The sequence below is a fragment of the Patella vulgata genome, chromosome 7 (assembly GCF_932274485.2).
Source record: "Patella vulgata chromosome 7, xgPatVulg1.2, whole genome shotgun sequence".
In the NCBI taxonomy this organism is placed as follows: Eukaryota; Metazoa; Mollusca; class Gastropoda; family Patellidae; genus Patella; species Patella vulgata.
Window position 1 is genome coordinate 17,686,869 of NC_065885.2, and position 25,182 is coordinate 17,712,050.

Sequence of the window (25,182 nt, forward strand, 5' to 3'; positions counted from 1 at the left end):
GATCGCGCTTCGACTTAAATAACTTGAACCACATTTTATGAAAAGTAATCTGTATTAGTTTCATAATTTTGGGTGGCTAACATGCTCTAATCGATGGATCGTTATAAATATTTGACATGGGCTTTGGTTATTGTCGCAAAGATGGATCATGCGCCCCCAAGTCTGGTACCCACGAATCGAAACAAGATTGAGAGAGAGTATAACATTTTTAATCTTTTAATGACTTTGATTAAACATTAAATTAACATTGACTTTGACTCTTCCCTTCTTGTGAAAAAGTAATTTAAAATAAAAATTCCTCAAAGCACTGAGAGCTGTTTAAGTTAAAATAAGAAAAAGATGAAAACGGTGTAATCGTCAAAAATTAGGGTAGGCCACGTAAAAACATAGCTTAATTGGTCATCAGCAAATCATGGAAACTGTCGTAGTGTCATCTAATAAGGCATTTCAACTACAAATAGCTTCCTTTTTATTCTTCTAAAGGCAGGAACTATTAAAATGGGTTTGTCCGTCTGTCCGTCACACTTTTTAGGACACAATAACTTTACTTCTAATTGAGGGATAAGCAATTTGATTGGTTGATGCTTTGGGACACGATAACTTTATTTCTAATTAAGTGAGAGTGATGAAACTTGGTGTATAGTTTCATTACATCGATACCTTGACTAAGTTCGATAATCAGCATTTTCGGTCCAGCCTAAGCAGCAGAGCGATAAGCAATTTGATTGATCGAGACTATGGAACACAATAACTCTCCTTCTAGTTTTAACACCGAAGTAGAATGTTCAAAGTTGGTGTAGACGTCCATAAGGTGAACGCCTTGGTGTAATTCGAGACAGGCGGCGGACTCTAGGGCCCGATTGACAGTCAGACCAACTTACCTACCCTAACTAAGTTCGTAGCATCTAAATGATCTATGGCAAAGCGGGCCAGACTGCGCACCCTCGCCATTCTTCCTTTTTTATTCCCGAACTTTCTCCTTTCGATGAGATTTATTTTGGACATTCCCCTGCAAAGACACTATGTTTTAAAAACAAATCAAACTGGACCAAGCCTATTCCCTGTGGCTTCCTCTAGTAAGTTTCTTAGGAAACAATTGTTTACGATATCACCTTAGGTGGAAGTTGACGAACCAGCGTGTTAAATCGAAGATTGTCATTTTCTGCTTACGGTAGGACCAAGAGATAAGCAATTTGATTGGTTGTTGCTTTGGGACACAATAATGTTGGTTCTAATTGGATGAGATGAAACTTGATGTACAGGTTTACATTATAAAGTAGCATACCGTAACGGCAAAACTGGCAAGATGAACTTGGCAAGGGCATCTGCTTGTTGAAGGGGCTACTGTTCAGGGGAGACAACTCTTGAGTCTTATTTGAAAAATTGTGCCCGCGATTAAATTTTCTTTTACTAGAGTCTCTCTCTATAATATTTAGCAACTATGATCTAACTGGTTGGGTTTGTTATTTCAGATATGTGGAAGAGTACAATTTATTATTGCTAAAATTTATGGAAATAGATAGAAAAGTTCAGTCCAAGTTTCTTTGTTCAATACGTGTCCTTAAGAGTTATCTACCCCTGATAGCAGATGTCTCTGTCGGCTTGTTGACAATTTGCGAATTAAATGTCATAATTTTGTGATGGCAAATTATGTGTTTATCTGAATAGAAAATGTAATATTATGTACAAATTGTATCCTAATTTAAGCTAGAAGTAGTCAATGATATTATCAATGATGAATGGGAGGTAATAAAAGGTATGATTTGATTGAAATAATTCAATAAAACCAAGGTTCCAAACCAAGAGTTGGTTGCGTAGTAGTACTAGTACAGCCTATTTTTTCCTTCTAGAATACTGGGCATTACTAAACTTAAACAACGCACCGGTATTTTGTTTTTATTTTATTGCTCTCTTTATTCAGTCCATTTAGAATTTATAAAAAAGAAAATCTTGAATGATTAATGCTGATTTGTGAAGCGCTGCAATCGTTCTCGTACATGTAACATAGCCTAACTCGCTATAGTATAGTTCAGCTCTGAACGTAGGTGTCATTACACTCGCCCTGTATGTTCAGGAACGGTCCTATTGAATCCTTGTCAAAACACTTTCGCTTCTCAGTCAATTTTACTGGGCAACTTTCCACTGCTAAACCGTAAACGGTCGCGTATCAGTCCCTGTGAACGCCAGTACAATGTAAAGGAACATTTTAGCGAGAAAATAAGATCTTGCTTACCTTGCTAGTGTCAGTATGTGCAACACAACATGCTGTTACAAATAGGTCCCCTTCTGCTAAACGCCTTTGCAGATGCCATTGAAATCTAGATATAGGGTAATGTGCAAATTTACATACCTCGGCCTTAAGACAAAACAAATTTTTTTCCCCCAGCTTATCTAAATTTCATTTATCTTATATGGCCGAGGTATGTAAATTTGTATGTTGCCCTATATTCAGTGGTGTCTGCAAAGGCATTTAGCAGAAGGGGACATACGTACAGTGCATACAGGGCGAGTGTAATGAGACCTTATACATTCAGAGCTGAACTAAACTCGCTACTGACGTAGCCTACCCCACTGCTTACCAACCTTTTGCAATCACAATGACATCTTTAATAAATTTTTTACACTCAGCCACAGTAATAATAACAATAAAGGATAATGTAACCATCCAAAATTTTTACTTAGGTTAACAGATTCCAAATATAATTTTAAAGTTCTGGTATAGATCAGTTTACAATAGCTGCTTGAGTAACATCTGCAACTTTGGGTACAAGTTCTGTGTGTGACGCATATACAGGAGACCAGTTATTGTTACTCATTGAAGTAGCCAGCAATAACAGGTACAGAGTCGAATTTAAACTGATTGTGATTCCTCTCAAGAGGAGTTGTAAATGAAACTGAAATTTCAAACTTAAATTAAGGAACGAAGACATAGGTAGAAAAAACGTCAGGGTGTAGTCATTTGGATGGGATGGAAAACAGATCCTGTGTACATGTTGACGTGCTTCTAAAAAAATTGGGCAGTAATAATTAAACGAAGAGTAGTTGGAAATGCTGCTGCCCAGAGAAACTTTCCCTCATGCTACACTTCATGGCATACAAGTATGCTTGTCTTCATTAACCCATTTGGTACAGAACAGTGGGAAATTAAACCCCATTTCATTTCAAATTAATTAGATTTTAACAGTTTTCTTTAAAATAGTATTGGATGGTGTATATCTTTGAGTCTTAAATAGTAAATAGAGGAGGACCACACTTTGCAATTAACCCGTAACACAAACACGCATTGTAAGGCAGCCATTATAGAACTATCAAAACAAGTGTGCAACAATTTGTGGAACATCTGCAATATTGTGGCTTTGTTGAAAAAGATTGATCATCTAAAATGATAAAAGCTTAAAGATACATTATGGGAGATAAGATAATGAGATGGCAGTTCTCGCTATAATAGTTAAAAACTAGATAGTGTAACGGTAATTTGCTGAAAATTTCAGTCAAATTGATCCACTATGAGCCGAGAAACAAGCGGGTAAAATTTTTGCATAATCTCGGTCATCATTACTAAAATCATTAATATAAACAGCTTAGTCTCGATTATCCACTTTTGTTGATTTAATTACCAACGGCCGTTAGCGGCATATAGGAATCTAATCCAGCCAACATCGAAGGCTAGCCTTGACATCGAGAGTTTATTATGGTCTGGATAAGTTAATTAATGTGTAATTGATAATTTAGATAACATTTCAGGCCTAAAGAAAGACTTGTAATAAGCAGATTTTGCTCTTGCATAATGTATGTTTAAATGCAAAATTGGACATACACCATTCCTGCCAAAAATGAAATAAATTTTACACTGAGATATATTAGGTCAATATAAGAATTTAGCGATCATTCAAACTTGGAACTAATTATCATAGTGCGGTACATGGGACCCATTAAAAACATTTTACTCAAAATTACTATTACTGCATTACATAATTTAAACTTCTCAAGTAGGCATCTTTTAAATTACTGGTAGTGTGCATCTCGTATTGACATCCTTCCCTTATGAGTCATTCCCTGTAACATAACACTACATATAATATCTGTACATCCTGCTAATTATTGATTTATATTGGTAAGTTTGAAGGCTATATCTACAGTACAAATATTTTACAAAATTTTGGTAATGATAACAGGTATTATCAATTAATCAATTCGTTTTATTTGTTTCAAAATGTCTTTTATTTTGTTTGTATATATTTTTATATTGCCACAATTTAATGTGGTCCTACATGTATATTGCAACCTCTCGCGTCCATTTGTAGGTTTGTGTTTACATTTCTTTTTTGCATAATAGAGACTACAATAATCCCTATCTTTTCAAAGTTGATTTGATTTGTCAGTTTTAATTAAACCTATTGTTTTTCCACATTTAATCCCCTCCAGAGTATGACATCTTGTTAGCATGATATAATCAGTCTGTTTCTTCTAACTCTTTATAAGATGACTGATCTTTATATGAAATGAAATGGAGTTTAACGTCCTTCTGTTCTGCTCCGAACTGAGCTACTGAAGACGGGCATGCACCGTATAGTGTGCTGTGAGGGAAATTTTGCTCGGACGGCGGCACTACGGCCTACTCTTATATCGAATTCCAACTGTCAAGGGATCTTTTATGTACACGCCAATGTGTACACGGGACCTCATTTTTTCATCTCATCCAAACAACTAGACAGCTGTCCTTGTCAGGCCCTCTGTCCTGCATCACTGACAAGGGGGAACCATGCCGGAAAATCTGGATGACCTTTCTCGGCCAATGCAGGGATCAAACACCCGACCTCCAGTCTAGCAAGCCAGCGTCTCACCCACTTAGCCACCGTGACCTCCAGATCTTTATAAGTTCAAATGCCTTCTACATGTGAAGTTACATCACACTGCGTCAATCATTGGCATAATGACGAGTGCATTGTTTACAAAACATAAACTGGTCTGGGCAGAGTGATGCCTTTTATTCATTTTAAATACCATTTACACTAAATAGGAATTTTTTATTTTTATTTTTTTTCTAATACATCAAAAAATTGTTCTAGAATTTAATTTGCAGAATGAAAAAAGTTAATATTGCAAGCTAATTAACCCACACCAATGTCATCCCTTTTAGTGATACAGTATTAGCAGATGATACGCAGATGTATATTTCGTTCATACCAATTGTTAAAGATGGGGGGAGGGGGTGTTGGATGGCTGAATGGTTAATGCATGCACGTTGTGTCATACAGCCTGTCATTGAGTCTGGTTTTGATTCCCTGGTTGCAAATGACAAGGAGTAGGGTGGCCTGTCCAACCACGTGGGTTTTCTCCACGTCCTCCGGTTGATTCCCACTGCTAAAGACGCCTACGCGCATGCAAATTTTTGAAATATAATTGAACCATATTTTAGTTCCAAAATGACCTAGTTTGAGTCGAATGGACGTTAAACCCCATTACTCTCTTGCTCTCAGAATTTTGTATCAATGAAATAAAACAATGAATGTTAACCAATTTTTTAAAGCTGAACGGTGATAAAAACGAGTATCTTTTAATTAGCTCACCAATAGTTCAAGCAAAAATTTCAGATAATATTGATATTTCTATCAGCAACATTTCTGTAGAGCCAATAAAAACTGCTAGAGGCTCATGTTAATAATGTGCGTAGATTACGGTATTATGCTATCGTATTACGAATTTTGTAGGAATATTACTGACATAAATTTGAATATCGTACAGGAATTAAATATGAAAAATAACGAGGTGCACCTATTTTTATATTACGGACGAATTTGAATATTTTGTTTACACGTGATTTTTGTGTGTGGTCTAAAAACTGCCTTCTTAAATAACGATAAGAGTTATGTCCCTTTATTTTCGGTAAAAATGTCCGACAAGAAAAATTTTGAAATCCCATCACTGATATTACCTCAGTTTTAGTTAACTACACTGGTTGCCTATTGTTTTTAGTATTAAATATAAAATACTTTTATTGACTTTTAAATGTTTTAATGGTATAGTGCCCTTTTACTTGTCCTGTCTTTTGGATATTTATATATACCTTATCGAACATTACAGTCATCCAGTGACAACTTTTTATTAACAGAAAAAAGAACAAACCTTTAAAGATAAGTAGAGCGATTGTTTTCATTTCAAGCACAAAAGCAGTGGAATTCCTTGCCTTTTAGTTTCAGCAGTTGTTCCTCTTTAACAACTTTTAAATCTAAATTTAAAACTTTTTTTATTCCAAGAGGCTTTTAATTGTTGAATTAATTTTAAATCTTCCCCATATGTGTATTCTTCTGTTCTTATGTACTCTTCAAAAAAGTAGGGAATATTCAGAAACAATACAAAACGGCGGAAATGCACTGCTGTTTTTATTAGAGGTAACCAGTGTATGTTAATAACAGGCCAATTGCCTACACATGAACATAAACAGTTCATATGGGCGGCTTATCTCACGGCCCCATTTCACACGCAAAGAGATACACTGTCAAAAGTGGTGAAAATGGACGTTTTTGATTTTTGTCTTAATGAGTAATTGCTCCACCAATCCTCAGACATTCAGCAATTCGTAGTGGCATGCTAAAAATCAACCGTCCAATCACGATTTGGGGCAATCTGACCCACTCCTCTTGCAGTGTCACGGCCAATTCTTGCAGTGTTGTCAGTTGACGTCGACGAACACGTCTCCCGATCAAATTAAACGTAACACGCTAAAGCAAAGATACGCTAAACAGTAAATCTTATGCAAGAACTTATAAGAAAGCAAATATGGATAGGATAAACCACCAAGCGGCAGTTTTCATCAACCCTTCCTTGAAGTGTCAAATATGGATAGGATAAACCACCAAGCGGCAGTTTTCATCAACCCTTCCTTGAAGTGTCAAATTTGACAGTGAACCCCTCCCACGTGTATGGCGCTATTGTGTGTCGCAGGTGCATTTCAATATCCCCTACTTTTTTTGAAGAGTATATTATATATTTTCATTTAACTAGTTTATAGGTATTCATACTTTACTGGTTTCATAGAAATTTATTACATGTTTCGGACCCTTGGTCGAAAAACATATTGTTTTCGTAAGCGTTTTTATTATTTTGGATTCTTTGAACGTATCCCATTTGGGCTCTGACTGACTGTTTTTCGAAATTCGAAAGTTCGCTCGATTAATATTAGCATCAAAGATTTGCGGAAGTTTCTTCGTCATTTTTTCGACATTCAAGATGGCGTATCTCTGTCACTTTTTATACGCCCACATTTTCATGTGGACGTATATTGTCGTCGCCCCTGTCTGTCCGTCCGTCCACAATTGTTTTTGAACAGTCTACAGGTCACAATTTTTATCCGATTTTAATGAAACTTGAAATATAGGTTAATCACCCTAAGATCCCGGTTCCTTTCGATATTGGCATCTATCGGACCGTAACTTCATGGATTATGGCCCCTGATTGTACGAAAAATCACGTTTTTGGCTTGTGAACACTGTAGAGGTCACAATTTTTATCCGATTTTGTTGAAACTTGAAATGTAAGTTTATAACCCAAAGATCTCGGTTCCTTTCGATATTCACGCATATCGGACCGTAACTTCCTGAATTATGGCCCCTGATTGTACGTAAAAACACGTTTTTCGGCTTGTGGACCCCATAGAGGTCATAATTTTTATCCGATTTAAAAAAACGTATTTAAAAAACCCTAAGGACGGTTGAGTTCGAATTTCGTGAAAATCGGCCCAAAACTGACAGACAAAATGGCCGCCGTTCGTTCTCAAATAGCGTAAAAATATGGTATATCAAGGTTGTGGACCCTATAGAGGTCACAATTTTTATCCGATTTTGTTGAAACTTGAAATGTAAGTTTATAACACAAAGATCTTGATTCCTTTCGATATTCGGGCATATCGGACCGTAACTTCATGAATTATGGCCCCTGATTGTACGCAAAAACGCGTTTTTTGGCTTGTGGACCCTATAGAGGTCATAATTTTTTTCCGATTTAAAAAAACGTGTTAATATTTCACCGTTACACCCTAAGGACGGCTGAGTTTGAATTTCGTGAAAATCGGCCCTAAACTGATAGACAAAATGGCCGCCGTTCGTTCTCAAATAGTGTAAAAATATGGTATATCAAGGTTGTGGACCCTATAGAGGTCACAATTTTTATCCGATTTTGTTGAAACTTGAAATGTAAGTTTATAACACAAAGATCTTGGTTCCTTTCGATATTCGCGCATATTGGACCGTAACTTCATGAATTATGGCTCCTGATTGTACGCAAAAACGTGTTTTTTGGCTTGTGGACCCTATAGAGATCATAATTTTTATCCGATTTAAAAAACCGTGTTAATATATCACCGTTACACCATAAGGACGGATGAGTTCGAATTTCGTGAAAATCGGCCCAAAACTGACAGACAAAATGGCCGCCGTTCTTTCTCAAATAGCGTAAAAATATGGTATATCAAGGTTGTGAAGCCTATAGAGGTCACAATTTTTATCCGATTTTGTTGAAACTTGAAATGTAAGTTTATAACCCAAAGATCTCGGTTCCTTTCGATATTCGCGCATATGGGACCGTAACTTCCTGAATTATGGCCCCTGATTGTACGAAAAATCACGTTTTTAGCTTGTGGACCCTATAGAGGTCATAATTATTATCCGATTTAAAAAATCATATTATTATATCACCGTTACACCCTAAGGACGACTGAGTTCGAATTTCGTGAAAATCAGCCAAAAACTGACAGATAAAATGGCCGTCCTTCGTTCTCAAATAGCGTGAAAATATGGTATATCAGAGGTTACAATTTTTATCCGATTTTGTTGAAACTTGAAATGTAAGTTTATAACCCAAAGATCTTGGTTCCTTTCGATATTCGCGCATATTGGACCGTAACTTACTGAATTATGGCCCCTGATTGTACGTAAAATCGTGTTTTTAGCTTGTGGACACTATAGAGGTCATAATTTTTATCCGATTTAAAAAAAACTATTATTATATCACCGTTACACCCTAAGGACGACTGAGTTCAAATTTCGTGAAAATCGTCCCAAAACTGACAGACAAAATGGCCGCCCCTCGTTCTCAAATAGCGTGAAAATATAGTATATCAGAGGTTACAATTTTTATCCGATTTTGTTGAAACTTGAAATGTAAGTTTATAACTCAAAGATCTTGGTTCCTTTCGATATTTGCGCATATCGAATTATAAATTCCTGAATTATGGCCCTTGATTGTAAGAATAATCACTTTCGTTTTAGCTTGTTTTCTATCCATCTCTCGAAAATGTGGGCGTATCCTGCCTGGCAGCCGCTGGTTGATGTATCAAGTTGAAACTTGGTAGGAATAAGGAACACATCGATGCCATCAAAATGGCATATTAAAAACATTTGGTGATGGCTTCCGGAAACTTCTGGAAATTACTGGGGCCTTCCGATTTTTCCCGAACATGAATAGTTCTCTCCATTTTAAAAATAGACAAAAAATGACATATGGTGGTGTTAGCTCCAGATATTATCTTTCATTTTCAAAGGCCTTGTTTGATAAAATTTTCAACCGCTTGGCCGCCATTATTGGATTTTACAAAAACATTCAAATCGATATTTATAATATATATTTTTTATTTATGTTTTTATAGATTTATGTTTTTATAGATTTATGTTTTTATAGATTTATGTTTTTATAGATTTTTATTTATGTTTTTATAGATTTTTATTTATTTTTTACTGATCTGATAGATATTTATTTATTTTTGTACAGATTTTATAGATATTTTTTTAATGATTTTTATATTTTCTATATTTATTGTATGTGAGAGAGAGTGCCATATAAGTGTTGTATAATAATAATAATTAGCGTTCTAACAAATATTCACTGCTGATCAGTGTGCATTATAATCTCCAATTATTAACCTGATTCTAATATTTATATTGGTCGTCTGTCCTATTAAAATGATGAACCCTATTAATTTTTGATAATAGCTGCCAGTCATTCCCCTTTTCATGTGCACACATTGAAATGAGATTGTATATGGTCGTCACCCCCAGCCTGTCTTCGTCACTCTTTGTCCAATGTTTGATAATTACTATCGAAAACTAGAACCAATCTAATGTTAATTATTTCTGTTTCAAGGGTTGTTAGTCTTGACCAGCTTTTATTGTCTTTTTAATGTTCTCATTACCTACAAAAGAATAAATATGAGACCACCTTTGTGGACTGCTCGGAAGAATTAGCTGCTGTAGCCTTATGTTTCTTTGCATGGCAAGTTATCTTTAAAGAAATCTTGTTAGAATATCATTCTAGATTCCGGTTATCATCTAATCTATTTGAGTGGCTTAACACATTCTACACCCATCAATTTTTTGCTCAGTTCAATGCATAGTTAAACTGAGTGTTGATATAGATATGATAAAATACAAGCTACTATAATGATAAGCATACGCATATGAAAATCAAATTTTACAGTTAGTATATTTTAATCACATGTTTTTATTTTACAGGAAAAATGAAGAATTTGTACAACAAAATTTTCTTCTTTGTTTCCTTTCTCTCATATCGCTGGTGTTATAGTATTTCTGCTTCTGAACAACAGTTTCAAAAATGTAAGTATATAAAATTCATACTGATTTAAATAGTTTTTCGGAAGGGACGGAAAATCGAGGTCCGGTGTACACGTTGGCTTGGACATAAAAGAACCATTGACAGTTTGAATTCAATGTTAGAGTAGGCTTGTCTAGGCACCGCTTTGCATGTAATATCTCCCTCATTGTATACTCACACTGTATAGTGTTTGTCCGTCTTCATTAGTCCGATTGGAGCAGAAAAGTAGGATGTTAGTCCCCATTTCATTTCTCTTCCTGTCTTCATTAGCCCAGTCGGAGCAGAACAGTAGGATGTTAAACCCCATTTCATTTTCATTTTTCTTCAGCAGTTACAATCAACTTGTTGTATGTTTTCTTTTCTAGATGGTATGGATGATAGTAATGTATGTTTGAAAGACACTAAAACTTTATTTTGGATAAATGATGGAACTAGTGTAATTGTGATTGGTAAAGTTACTCCGCCACTTAGTGCCAATGCAGCACCCGTCTGTAAACTAATTTTTGGTTCCAAGTCAGATAAAGGGATGAATACATTACATGTGAATTTTGAGAGTTTCTATATCAACGATTGTGCAATTAGTTTACATTTACATCAGTCACCATCAAGTGTCTTTGATGCAGATGTTGAAAAAATAGTAAGTACAGTCACCAGTTAAAGTTCTTTTACCAAAATCATAATACACATTAACATCAGAATCAGATAAATCAGCATTAATCTCTAATCTGATTAAAATACAGATCTACAATTTTTTTGTTTAACTTTTTTTAATGGCATCCATGGTGTATAGATCTGACCCAGTCTGTTTTAGGGGTCATACAGCTGAATGAGTCCTCAATGAATTATAAATTTTTGCTGAAAAAGTGACGTATACTTCAGTACGGTAATATATTTCAATAAATACTTCAATAAATATTTCAATAAACATTTCAATAAACATTTCAATAAATATGGGTCTGTTTTCTTTATATTTCAGTTAAGTTTATCTTGTGAAATGCCAAAACCTGATGCATTTTATACAAAAGAAGGTAACTTATTGATGTTAACTTTAGATAGAGAAGATCAGTATATGAGAGAATATAATTTTAGAATAAATATCACATTATCAGGTAATAAATCGGTGCTGAAACCTTCAGAAACAATGTAATATTTTTTTTTTTTTAAAATCTCTAACACTAGCAACAAGCATCTTAAATTTAAAAAATACTTGACTTGAGCCCCAAGGGATTTTAAAGTTTTAACATCCCTGGGATCTAGGTACTTTTAACAATTCATATTCAACCAGGTCCAGAGAGATGACTTTGGCAGTGATGTACCATATTGACACTATATTACATGGGCGTCACACATGGGGGGGTCCGACCCCCCCAATTGTTTTTCGGGGGGGGGGGGGGGGGCAGAATATACTTGGACCCCCCCAAAAATTTACATAGTAGGCCCAAACTCCTATTTATTTACAACAATTATTAGGATTAGTTAAGATTCTATCTGTATAAAAGCTGTACATATCCCAATATGGTTTACATTGCTAAAATAAAACACAGAGAGAATCATCCTGGAAACATGTGTGAAGTGAAAAGTAACTGTGTTCCATAAAATTGTGTCTAGTTAGCCTGTCAGTAATATTTTGTTAATTTTTTTCTGCCACTTATCAGAGTGAATCGCATGTAGGTACCCAAAAACATTATCGCCTAAACCAAATATTTATCACCCGCTCAGCCAGCAACGTAACCATAATGCTTTTGCACGCGTTGTCTTGGTAGACAGCATGGCCACATGGTGTTTGTTTATATTTTTTAGGGGTTTTAAAAATGAGTTAGGGTTAGGGGTTAGGGTTGCGGCCCCCCCCCCCCCCAATATATATTTCACGGCTACGCTTTGTTGTTTTTTTTGTATAGTTTTATTTTTCATAGAAATTTTATGATTTTGTTAGACCATCTGAGCATTCTGAAATTTCTGTTCTGTGATTAGTGGTTGATCAATCTAAACTAATATTTGTGACTGTCGTTTGTCTTTCTGTTTGGGGTTGGTGGCTACACTAGGTCTGCCCCGAGTCTGAAATTTGGGGTATAGGGATAGCTCGGACCAGGGAGTAACATAGGCCAGGTGGCGTTAGTCTACCACTTCTGGTTTCGGGGTTATGGCCCCCGAGCGAAGCCGGGCATTCTTCTAGTTAGTAATACTAGCTCGGGTGTTTGATTGGCCCCTGATTTTTTTAAATGAAATAATAGAAATATATATTTGGAAAGCCAACTAAGATCAAGATTGGATAAATGTGGTATGCTCAACTGTTCAATTATTTGTTGACCATCTGGCGTACGAGTTCTTAAATAAAATCTTGTTTTATTTTTTTTTTTTTTTTTTACAGTTGGTCCTCCCAAAACGGGACCATCAACAGCAGTGTTGATTATTGTTGCTGTTGCCTTATTGTCAGCGATAGTAATTATAGCTTTTGTAATAATGAAATATTTAAAATTAAAACGTGAAGTGTGGAGAGAGAGACGAGCAGAACGTGCAATAGTACAGGCTATACATGTTTATAATTCACAAGAATTACATCATAGAGACACTCATTATACATCAGTTCCTTCCAATAGACACTGTCCAACACATGAACGATTACAATATGGTTCCAATCAGCATAATGGTAAGTTTAATAAATCAAATATCTAATAGATCAATTTTCTGAATACACTGGGGCCTCACTATTTCAGAAATAAAACTAAATCGTTACATCCAGAACTAAAGATGGGTTTCATTAAAATCTGGACATCTGCAAATCTCTCTGCTGAATTGTTGGAAAATGTTAAATGAGGGTTGTTACATTGAAATGAACAAATGGTGTACCATATGTTCATCAAATATTAGATTCAGTTCAAATGATAAATTTTGGGGGCATCTTCTGATTTCTAGAAATTTTGAGTATTTCAAACAAGGGAGAGAGACAGCTTGGTTAAATATATTTGAATAGTTTTGTTTACTGGCAATTTTCTTCTTAGTATGCTTACATGATTTCTACCATTGGTATACAAATCGCATTTACATTGAACTGAAATTAATATTTCATATTCTCCGTAAAGACAAATGGAGTGGGAAGGGGGTGTAGGGGCAGACCAGTTAATAGGGAAAATTGAGAGTTTTACACCATAACATTTTCATCTTAACATAAAAGGAAAGACGTAAAGACAAATGGGTGGGGAGGGTGTGGGAGCAGACCAATAAAAAGAGGAAAATAGGGAGTTTTATAACATAACATTAACATGATATTGTTCTTTTATTTTAGGAAGTCATAATGGAAATTTGATACGTGGAGACAGTGGTAATTTATATAATATAGACTATAGTGATTCAGATATACAACAACCATTATGTGAACTAGATGAAAATATTTTAAATGAAAGTAATCGTCAAGAAAGTGACTCCCAATCCTTACCGCCTTCTTATGAAGAAGCTTTGGATATGCCAAAACCGTCTTTGCCTGAATCACCTATTTATGCAAATACGTAACACAGCCCATCTTTTGTTCACAGATTAATCTGAATGTTTTTCCTGTAACAGTAATCATGATGGCTGAATATTCAGTTCGGGTAAGGCCGTCGGGCATGCTGATATCCTAAGGCTATATGAATGAAGAAAGAATTTTTCTTACTTGTTTCATACAAACTTACGATAACTCTTTAGGACAACCTGCCCAACAATTATTTGAAGTTTAAATATTTTGAAAAAATACCAAGGTTATTACAGAAGTATTATTGTGAAATTATATACTTGTTTTTCTGATATGCCACTCATAAATATGTCCCTGTGTAAGCTCAATTACATTTTCATATGGTTTTTATATGCCCACATGGAAATGTGTTTGTATATTGCTGTAGCCCCTTCGGTCCGTAGTCCACAATTTCTTGTGAACACACTACAGACTACATTTATCATCTGATTGTTTTGAAATTGATATATGTAGTTTACATTAGTGAGATGAAGAATCCTATATAACTTCAATAATTTACATTAATTTATTCTGGAGTTATGGCCCTTGTTTCACTTTAATCACACCTTACAAATGCTCTAACATCAAAATTATCATCCGATCTGTATGAAATTTATATACATCCTTTAAATTAGTGAAACCAAGAAGCCTATAAAGTTATGACCCTTGTTTCACTTTGTCAAACACTGTGAATGATCTAAGGACAAAAGTTATCATCCATTCTCAATTAAATATATATATATGCTTTATTTAAATTAGTGAAACAAAGAAGCTTATTGAATTTCAGGAATTTTCCATAATTATGTCTAGAGTTATGGCCCTTGTTTCACTTTGTTGAACCTTGTGAATGCTTTAACAATAAAAGTTATTATCCGATCTGTATGAAATTTATATGCATTATTTAAGTATGAAACAAAGAAGTCTCTTGAATTTCAGCAATTTCAGCAATTGCTTCTAAAGTTATGACCCTTGTTTCACTTTGTTGAACCTTGTGAATGTTCTAACAACACAAGTTATCAACCGATCTGTATGAAATTTATATGCATCATTTGAGTTATTGAAATGAAGACGTCTATTGAATTTCAGCAATTTCTGTCAATTCCTTAAAAAGTTATGGCCCTTGTTTTGCATTATTTGAATTAGTAAAACAAAAAAGCTATCAAATTTCAACAATTTTTGTGTATTACTTTCAGAGTTGAGGCCCTTTTCAGTTTGTAGCACCTTGTGAACCCTCAAAGGACAAAAATTATAATCTGATCTGTATGAAATTGACTTCTAAATGGCCCCCATTACCTACAGAAGATTATACGACAACCCTTGTTGACCACTCAGATGATTAAGCTGCTGTGGGTGTATGTTTCAGTGCCTGGTAACCTTTTTGTAAAACCACATGTAAATAGGATGAAGGGCAAGAGATTATATTAAATAATATTAAATTATGAAAAAAACTTTGAATATCAAAAGATAGGTTGCCAGGCAACGAAACATACCCCCCACCCTATTAGGTTATCTGAGCAGTCCACAAAAGTCTTCGCATTGTGAATCTCTAAGTATATAAATGGCAAAATCTTTATCATCGATGGGAATAACTCTAGTAATTATTAAAAATGTGATGGGCTTTTGGATTTCACTAATGTAAATAATGAGGTAAATTTGAATAACTCTGGGGGTTATCAGAAATCACTGAAATTAATGTATAAACAGTAGGATGATAATGTAGTCAGTGGATGAACGACAATTTACAACTCCATTTCAATGTGAAATCCAGTTTAATGCAAGAATCTTTGTCACAGCCTTTTCAATTATCTGATATAAAGATAGGACTTTAGTAGGTGGACTCATAACAGAATAATCCTTGAAATCATTGAGATCTTACAGCATTTGAAAAAAAAAAGTGAATAAAAAGAGTGATAATTGTATTTGAGCAAGCAGAATTGATAGTCAGCATGAACTAGTAAGTTATTGAAATGGAATACTAGAATGTGTGTATTACACATGGAGATAGTTATTAATGTTACGCCATGCATTTAATTCATAAATGTTTTTACAAAATTTAAAATTTTCATCTATATAATATATAATATATAATATATATATATATGTATTTTATAGTGTGTGTGTGTAATCATGTTTGCTTTAAGAAAGCAAGAGTTATATGTCTTTATTTTTGAAAATTGAATGTTGCAATGATAGTAAACTATTTTTTCTATGTTAAATATTTTTATTACAAATTTTCAAACCACTAAATGAACAACCATAGTGAAATTGTAATCACCTTTCCTTGTAATCATGTCTTGGATAATAGACTTTCTCATCCAGACAATTAGTATAGTACTGTTGATATGTTTGATTGATACTTAGGACCATACACAACACTCTTACTTTATTGAAGTATTCAGGAGACGGCACTTTAAGGTCTTCATCAGTATGTTAAGAAAATAATTTTTCACTTTGGACTGATATTTGAAACAAATCTGCCAAGCCATGAATTGAGATGAAGTTCCAAGGTTAGGGATTGGATCATGAGGTCTCTAGAGATATTTTACACCAACAGATTCTAAATATAGCAATGAATTCCTGGGTTTTATTATGCTTTGTATAATTTGAATACATGTGCCTATATATATTTATTTTGTACCATGTAAATTTTGAAAAATGGATCCCCTGTCTTACCCATTATAATTTATAATATGTATATTTGTATATAACGTTCCCTTTAATATAACATAGCAACTGATGTTGTACATCATTGATATCTGATATAATTATTTTGAATTTGATGTTCAGGACACTTCAATTTATTGGCCAAGCAAATTGCTTGTATTAGTCTATAAGTCTGTGTTTTGTGGTGAATTTGGTTTGGTTTAGGGTTAAGGGTATGACTGACTAATACAAATAGAAATCTTCCTGGTAGAATGTGGTTGCTATGGAGAGTAGGTTTCCATTACAATGTAGTGTAAAAATCAGAAAAAAGTTGATTGTTATGGATGTTAAAACTTGACACTGATCAAGGGCCATCCTGATTTTAACAGAGTCCCAGAAATAAAAGTCTGTGTACATATGAAATTTAAGCACCAAAATGTAGAGGAATGGTGTATTTACCTTGTCTCAAAATGTCAGCTCAAAATATTGAGTCATTTGGACGTAAATGTCAAAACCGCTTATCTGGACACGTAACCCTTTTAAGATTTCGGGTCAATTATTTCGTTGGGTTACCTGATAATCTATTGCTCTTCCTTTATAGGTCTGTACAGTGCATGACCCACTTGCTGTGCTTGATAACGAAAGGTAAATTTCACCTACGCATTATTTTTATAAAATAAATGTCGAGTTTTATTCAGACACCATCTAGTTCAGCTTGGGACACAGGTCCCCATTTCCAGATGAAGACTGAAAGGTTTAAGTTGTTTGAAAACATATCACGTATATTGAGTTAGTTATACGGCCCTAACATAGAGGATTTTAGGGGCTTTTCACACAAAATTAAGCAGTTTTATTCCTCAAAATATAATTGAGATTGGCCCTTTAAAACTGGTTACTTATTGCGACACTAATCACATAACAGGTACATAGAATAATTTGTAAGGCATTGAGAAACTCTAAAATTACGATAATCGGTTTCATTAAGTACCACTAATACAAAAAGCCCCCATTCATTTTCCAAGAAATCAACATCATGCCACTAATTTATTATTCCCAGAACCTCCTGCTTTTGTAACAACGATATGTGACAAGCTAAACACCATATGTTTTGGACTTGCTTCCATTGAGAATCGTATTTATAAGTAAGCTTGACGTAATTTTATTAAACATATTGTAACTGGATCGGCAATTCATAGTGTTTTACAAATGTTTATTTGGCCCTAGATGTATGTAAAAATTAGATTAATATGTCATACAATGAATCCAATTTGAATCCTTTTTGACTGTCATTGTCTGACAGAGAAATCAACCCATTGGTCAATTTGCATGTGAGAAAATTCAAATATTTTTGTTGTAAGTGTTATATGTGTAATAACTGTTTGTCTGAGTGTTCAGGTTTAAAGTGAGAACTCCATGTTACCATTTTAGTATTTCTATTCTATTATTTAAGACAATTTGTACTTGCAATATATAAGTTATTTAAAAATCATTAAAATTTATTAATGTTTTTATACATGTGTCAGATTCATTATCATTTTTACACGTACATGTACCGGTATTTTCTTTATTTGACACTTTGTGTCTTGATATTTGTTTTTCCCTGATCCTCCCTAAATGAAGACAATAGATTTCATTCATCTTTCAAATTATTTTAGGAGCTGTTTTGGAACAGATGAGTGAAACCTGTTTATGAAAAGTACTCGTAATTAGATAATAAATATCAAACTTTTTATTAAAATATTTACAAAAAAGTGGTTAATTTTGATTATGGTAATCACCAAATACTGTTTCTTGTTTGAAGATTAAGCATAATCTAAACTGTATGCAGTGTTCTTACTTTTAGCTGAATTCATACTTTACAGATATTAATATATAATTTCTCTATTTTAATGTTTCATGGCTATTTGAAGGGTTTATGAATGATTAATTTCGGTTCCCCCCCCCCCCCCCCCCCAAAAAAAAAAATTAAGCCGAAGAGGTTATATGATTTTACCGACATTACTTCAGCTAAACAAAGAGCTCTTCATACAATTTATAACACTGATTGATTAAATGTTGAACGTAATAAATTAAACCAGAGACAAAAAAAGATAACCACTGTATATCTGTATCAGGAGTTGAGAAAAATTAAGCTTCCAGTATCTTAATTAAGACTCCCCCTAAATTTTTACATTGCCATTGCCACAATCTTTTTCTAACACTAACATGACGTAGGTAAAATAATGTCATGTTTGTGGTCATTTTTATTATTGTTTTTTGTTGTTTTTTTTTTCTATGGAGTATCATATGTACCTTTGTGAAAAAAGTTATTGAAAATTCTATGGACTGAATGCTCAATTCAACTTGTACATAAAGTTTTGTGTGCTTTATTAACTTTTGAAAGTAATTTAGATGATTAATTCATGAACATAAATAAGTTACACTTAGGCTTTGTCTAAGTTGATAAAAGATGGTGACATAAAATCAATACAGAGTAATGTGAACATATGCATACAGGTTGATTTTCCTTAGTCAGTGGGCTGTATTATTTTTGCACGAAAAATGATCCTACATAACAATCAGTGAAATTTGCCAAGAACTAAAATGTTTACATTGACTGATCTCATAGTATATTACACATCATCACACCTAATTAATAATTATCATATGTATATACAAACCATTCTAGTGGAATTAAACATGTACCACAACAATCTGAAAATCAAAATCCGTCTAATGAAATGGGATTTAACCTCTTACTGTTCTGCTCTGACTAGGCTAATGAAGACGGGTATAAGCCATACAGTATGCTATGAGGGAAATTTATTCGAAATTTTTCATCATTTGGCCACAGCCCGAAAAATTTGATGACACTCAACCTAAGTTTTTTTTGTATTAATCATCTAGAACACTTTTAAGTTCTTATTTTTAAAAAAAATTAAACAAGGCAAATGATTCTCGGCATCCTTCTGGCACATCAAGGGTTTAATATACAGTTGAGCATGCAGCCCATAGCAAATCATCTGATGATTATCAAATAGCAAAGTTTATGAATATATCCCCATCCAAGCTAATCATGTAGGCGTCTGCTAAATTAATTCACATCATGTTAGATTTAATTTTAGCTGCACATAGAACTTTCAATAATTTCTTGAGCAAAATGTTTTTATGGTTTATTTTAAAATGAAAATAAAAAATAAAAATTGTGAAAATTAAGTGACCTTATATTTTTGTTTTTCAATTGAATAAATCAAGAAAAGATAAATGGGGGGGGGGGTAAGGTCCATATGGCATAAGTTTATCTTAGTATTTTTCTTGGGGCAGGTGTGGTGTCTTTAATAGTGGGAGGAAACAGAATACCCGGAGAAACCTCACAAAAAATAGGCAGGTGACCCTAATCCTTGTCACATACAAACCCTGGATCAAACCCATGATGTGCATGCTTGACAAGTCTTAATATATGATTTACCCCTCGCCCAACTCCAACTGACAAGTAGTATCAAATGTTCCTTCAGATGAAAAATATTATCAAAGGTGATTATCAGTTAAAGATCTCTCTTGGGAAATGAAATAAAATGGGGTTTAACTTCAAGTTTTTCTGTGCCAACTGGACTAATGAAGACTGACATACGCCATAGAGTATACTACGAAGGCAATTTGCCTGGACAGCAGCGATACGGCTTTCTCTTTATTTTGAATTCCAACTATTTACGGTTATTTTATGTACATGCCAATGTGTACATGGAACAACGTTTTTTCCTCCCTCCCAATGACTGTTCCTTGTCAGGTACTCTGTCCGGCACCATTGGCAAGGTGAAACCACTCCGAAAAAAATCTGTTGTTACATAAATTGATGAATTAATTTACGAGGTGAAAAGAGTTAAAATTTTGGTTGAATCTGAGATTTTTAACCTAGATTTTCGAAAAATTGAGCTGGTTAAGATGTTGATCAGATACTTGGAACATGTTGGGCTATATGCTACTAAAAAGTATAGACTCCACTGAATGTAAAAAAAAGTTGTATGCCCAGATAGGCCTACTGCATAAAATTAACATTGAAGTCAATGAGGAAATAATTTAGTAGCCTTACTCCATTTTAAATTATGTTATCCCCCTTTAAACAACTCTCAGTGTGAAGAGATAGATAAAGTAGAAAACCTTCCAAGAAAAAATTGTTATTCACACTTGACTCTATTTCGTAATTATTTATAGAGGACAATAGGCCTATAGAGTATAGAGACAGATGTGTCGGAAAATTACAAACTTTCTTATTTCATAATGTGATTGAATGTGTTGTCATTGTATGAGAATGTCAAAATCGTTTGTTTAATACGGATAATGAGGGTCAAAATGTATTTATTTACGTTACCGTATTGAATTGTTTTTCGTCTTTAATTTTAGAAGTCGGGGCTGCCAGCATATTAGGTAACTATGAGTCTTGGTTGTGTAAAATGTCCTGTTAAAACCCATGCCTTGTTGCCATCATTGAAGTTCCAAGGCAAGGATAAACTTATGAAGTTCTAACTAAAGCGGCGCTATTGCATTTTCGCACCTCTACCAGTTCCCGTGGTAGAGACTTGAAATTTTCAGGGGATGAAGAGGGGCTAGCCATGATCTCACACCAAATTATTATTATTATTATGAACTGCAGCGTTAGGCAGGATGCGCAGCGTGTCAGGGTCCGTCTTAGTGTTTTGTTATACGAGTCTGTATAGTCAACAAGGAAAATGGCATCATAAACATATCTGTCGACAGAAGCTAACAGGTCGGTAAAATGCAAAGTTATTGTTTGATTCGGGTGAGATCATGGCTAGTCCACCTTAAGATCCCAAAAAAATTTCAAGTCTCTTTGACCACGGGAACTGGTAGAGGTGCGAAAGTGCAATTCCAAGCTCGGTTAGGAATAGGATCAAGTCTGTAAATGGCAGGTTGGCATTTTACACCATTTGGGTTAATGAAATGAAATGAAATGGGGTTTAAGTTGAACGTTGTACTATTCTGCACTGACTGGGCTAATGAAAACGGGCATACACCTATGGTGTAGTATAGGGGGAATTTTGCCCGGACATTGGCAGTGCAGCCTACTATTTTGAATTCCGACTGTTAAGGGTTATTTTACGGGCACGCCAATGTAGGCCTCTACACAGGACCTAGATTTTTGAGTCACATCCGAATGACTAGACACTGTTCTTTGCCAGGCCCTCCATCCTAGTATTCCTACACAACTGACAAGGGAAAACCATGCCGGAAAATCCTTAGGAACTTTCTTGGCCAACACCAGGAGAGAACACGAGACCTCCTGGTAAGCGTACCAGCGTATACTAACTGAGCCACGATAGTTCAGCTCTGAACATAGGTCTCCAGTATTCCTGGTTCAAAAGTTATCCTGTTCAGTCAAGCCCAAATGTATATATTAAATGTAGGTCTGAACCTCCCACATTTATGGGTGTTTATTTATCCAAATCAATAAGTATAGTGAAGCTCTAAATTAGTGCTATGTTATCTGTAATTATCAATTTTTTCCTTTTAAGGTGAAAATGAACAACAGTTTGGAGTATTATCATCATGGCATGTGTTAGTGTTGTGTATTGTGTCTTCAGTGGTTGTGATATGTTTAGCTGTATTTGTGTTATTAAATTGTGGAGACTGTTATAATTCAGAAGTTGGAAGTATGAATCATCCAGCAAGTGGTGGTTCAACTGGAACTCAGACAGCTAATGTAAAATGGGGAGGAAGCGATGGATATGTTCCTCATTCATACGGAGAAGTTGTGAATCGAAGCAACAGCGATGCCAATCTTCCTTACTCAGCAGCATTTTCGTCATCTCCAAATAGAAACGAATCAGCATCGTTTCAGGGATTTTCTACAGAACCATCAGCACCTGTGGCACCTGGTGACAGCAATAGACATTATAATCCTTTACTTGACAGTCAAGAACCCCCACCACCTTACAGTGAACTTAATGCATGATAAACAATACTTTATTACACTGATCTCCCTGTTGGTTTTCTATTACAATTTTGAAAGCTTTAATTAGACTGGAATGCTGCTTAAACAACTTTATTGTTCAACTTGTAAATTGAGGTTGCCCCTCTCAGCAAAGTCAACCATTTAACCTGTTAATGACCCCAAAGCAAGCAAGCATTACAGAATACAGTGGACTCTGTCAATTCCGACATCGTACAGGATCGATACAATATGCCAGATTAGATAAGATGTCAGAACACTCAATTATACTGGAAGTATTATTGTACCTTCGAATACCAAAAGTTTTATTATAATGCACCCTCGAATACACAGAACTTAAAATATGATAAAGCTTTCTGTACATTCAAAATTTTATTACATTATATCAAACAACTGCATAACAATTTACTCTGAATATATATAATCGTTGCTAAATAGCACTTGTCATCCAAGCCTTATTATTGGCCGACCAATTTACTGACAGGTTGTGTTTTCCCATGCGTTTAAAATGTCGGATACTGCAGTACGGCCAATTGAATACTTATACCAAGAGATTATAAAATTATCAAGGTAATCAACAAAGACCAACACGTGTTTTATGCTCCCAGATAATTGATTGGTGATTGCTTGCCGGTTAACACCCATTGATTGGAGGCCGGATTATCCAATGTTAATTGTATGCAAATCGTGTGACGGGACTGCTGATTGATGACGTAATTTCGGAATATTTAGAATCCGGATTACTCAAAACTTTTTTGGTTGAAGTAATAAGGAAATAAATCGGGACATGAAAATGATGACGGATTTCACAGAATGCTGTAGTATTAAAATGTCGGAAGTGACAGTCCACTGTACATCATATTACCAGTTCACTTTTCAAAAGAATATTAGCCTACCAGTATAATGATAATGATGCCTGGTTGACGGAGGCAAAATTTCCTCCATTGGTAGAAACTTTGTAATAGGAATATTCTTTAACAAGGTAGGACTGTGTATGGTTCCATGTCACTGTGTTTTAAGATATTTTAAACATATTACTTTAAAAAATGCCACTATCGCTTTAAAGAATACAGAAGTTATTTCATTGCACAACATACCTATAGAGAAATTCCAGAAATATTTGAGTGAATACAACTGTTTCTTTTGTGTGATAAGACTTAGAAACTATTATTAAATCATCTCCAACTCTCTCTTGTTTTAAACCAAGACTTAAAACCCATCTTTTTGAGAAATGTTATGATTAATCGAATTAATTAACTGTATGCGCTGTGAGCATGCCTCTGTGCATGGAGTACTAGCGCCATATAAATGTACATATTATTATTATTATATTTTAAATGAAATGTAATCTTTCTGCTGCAAACTTCAACTGTTTTTTGTGTGATAAGACTTAGAAACTTATTTTAAATGAAATGTAATCTTTCTGCTGCAAACTTCAAATGGCTGCTACTTTTGAATGATTAAATGCATAATAATACTAATATGCAGTTTTTCTACAGTAAACATAGAGACCTGTTTGATTCATATTTTTATTGAGATGGCCCAATGTTTAGTTCCTGATTGAATGGGGAGTTTATTGCTGATCTGAATTTTGAAATGATTTTGTCATTTGTGGATGGAGAATTAACACAGATGTCTAAAATAAAATATATAACTGTGAGCCTTTAAACCATATTTAGGAATACTGTTATTAAAACACTCACACTTCTATAAAACTCTCACATGAATACATGTATACAATGTGATCTGTAATTTAAAACCCATTTTGAAGATCTCTGCAATTGTTCTATTTGAGAAATGTTAATGTTACAACCAGTGTTCTCAGCATTACCATTTTTCATAATTACCCACCAAGCATGAGTATATTATTATGAATCTCACATTATTGTATCTATGTCTTCACATTATTGTATCTATGTCTTATATTGATATTTATTTTCTCACCCTGAATTTTTATTAATTCACCTAACCCAACTGTGATCATTTTAATATTTTTGATAAATGTATGCCTGGCTGGCTGATGCCACAATTGGTCCCAAGACAAATGGTTGTGTAGACTTGAACCTGAAGACAATGTGTCCCCTGATTATCAATTATCTTGTCTCAGGGCCAATTGGTGGTTCCATTTGTTATGTATATATATGGCTTTTTCACTTTTTATATAAATAAAAGAAATTTATTATCTATAATTCTTGTCATTATTATTTTGCATTAAATTAAGACTTTTTTATTCCAATAAAAAAGGTATAAAAATTTCAAACAGATCAGACCATAATATTTGTCAGATGGTAAATGTAGGCTGTAGTGTTCACAAGAAATTGTGGAAAATGGATGGACAGACGAAGCAACAGCTTTGTGTTCAATGCGATGGGGAGAATTTTCTCAAGACAGCATCATTTCCGTCCATTCTTATTCACATTTCAACTGTTTATTGCCAAGGGTTCTTTTATGTCACATCAAAGTGTGTACCATTTACCTTCCAAACAGTTAACCCTTTTGC

The 25,182-nt window shown here is 34.3% G+C and overlaps 1 protein-coding gene and 1 long non-coding RNA gene across 2 annotated transcripts; both read left to right on the top strand.

Moving 5' to 3' along the window:
* Window positions 1–1,648: 1,648 nt before the first annotated feature.
* On the top strand, window positions 1,649–16,111 carry LOC126827729 (uncharacterized). Its single transcript, XM_050557226.2, has 6 exons — window positions 1,649–1,756; window positions 10,506–10,607; window positions 10,971–11,242; window positions 11,582–11,714; window positions 12,974–13,252; window positions 13,889–16,111. The coding sequence occupies exons 2-6, from the start codon at window positions 10,511–10,513 to the stop codon at window positions 14,110–14,112; spliced, it is 1,005 nt and encodes a 334-aa protein (XP_050413183.1). The 5' UTR covers window positions 1,649–1,756; window positions 10,506–10,510; the 3' UTR covers window positions 14,113–16,111.
* Window positions 16,112–20,841: 4,730 nt separating this feature from the next.
* Window positions 20,842–24,871, top strand: LOC130013598 (uncharacterized). Its single transcript, XR_008788779.1, has 2 exons — window positions 20,842–21,139; window positions 22,246–24,871. It is a non-coding gene; the product is annotated as an uncharacterized LOC130013598 (long non-coding RNA).
* Window positions 24,872–25,182: the final 311 nt, after the last annotated feature.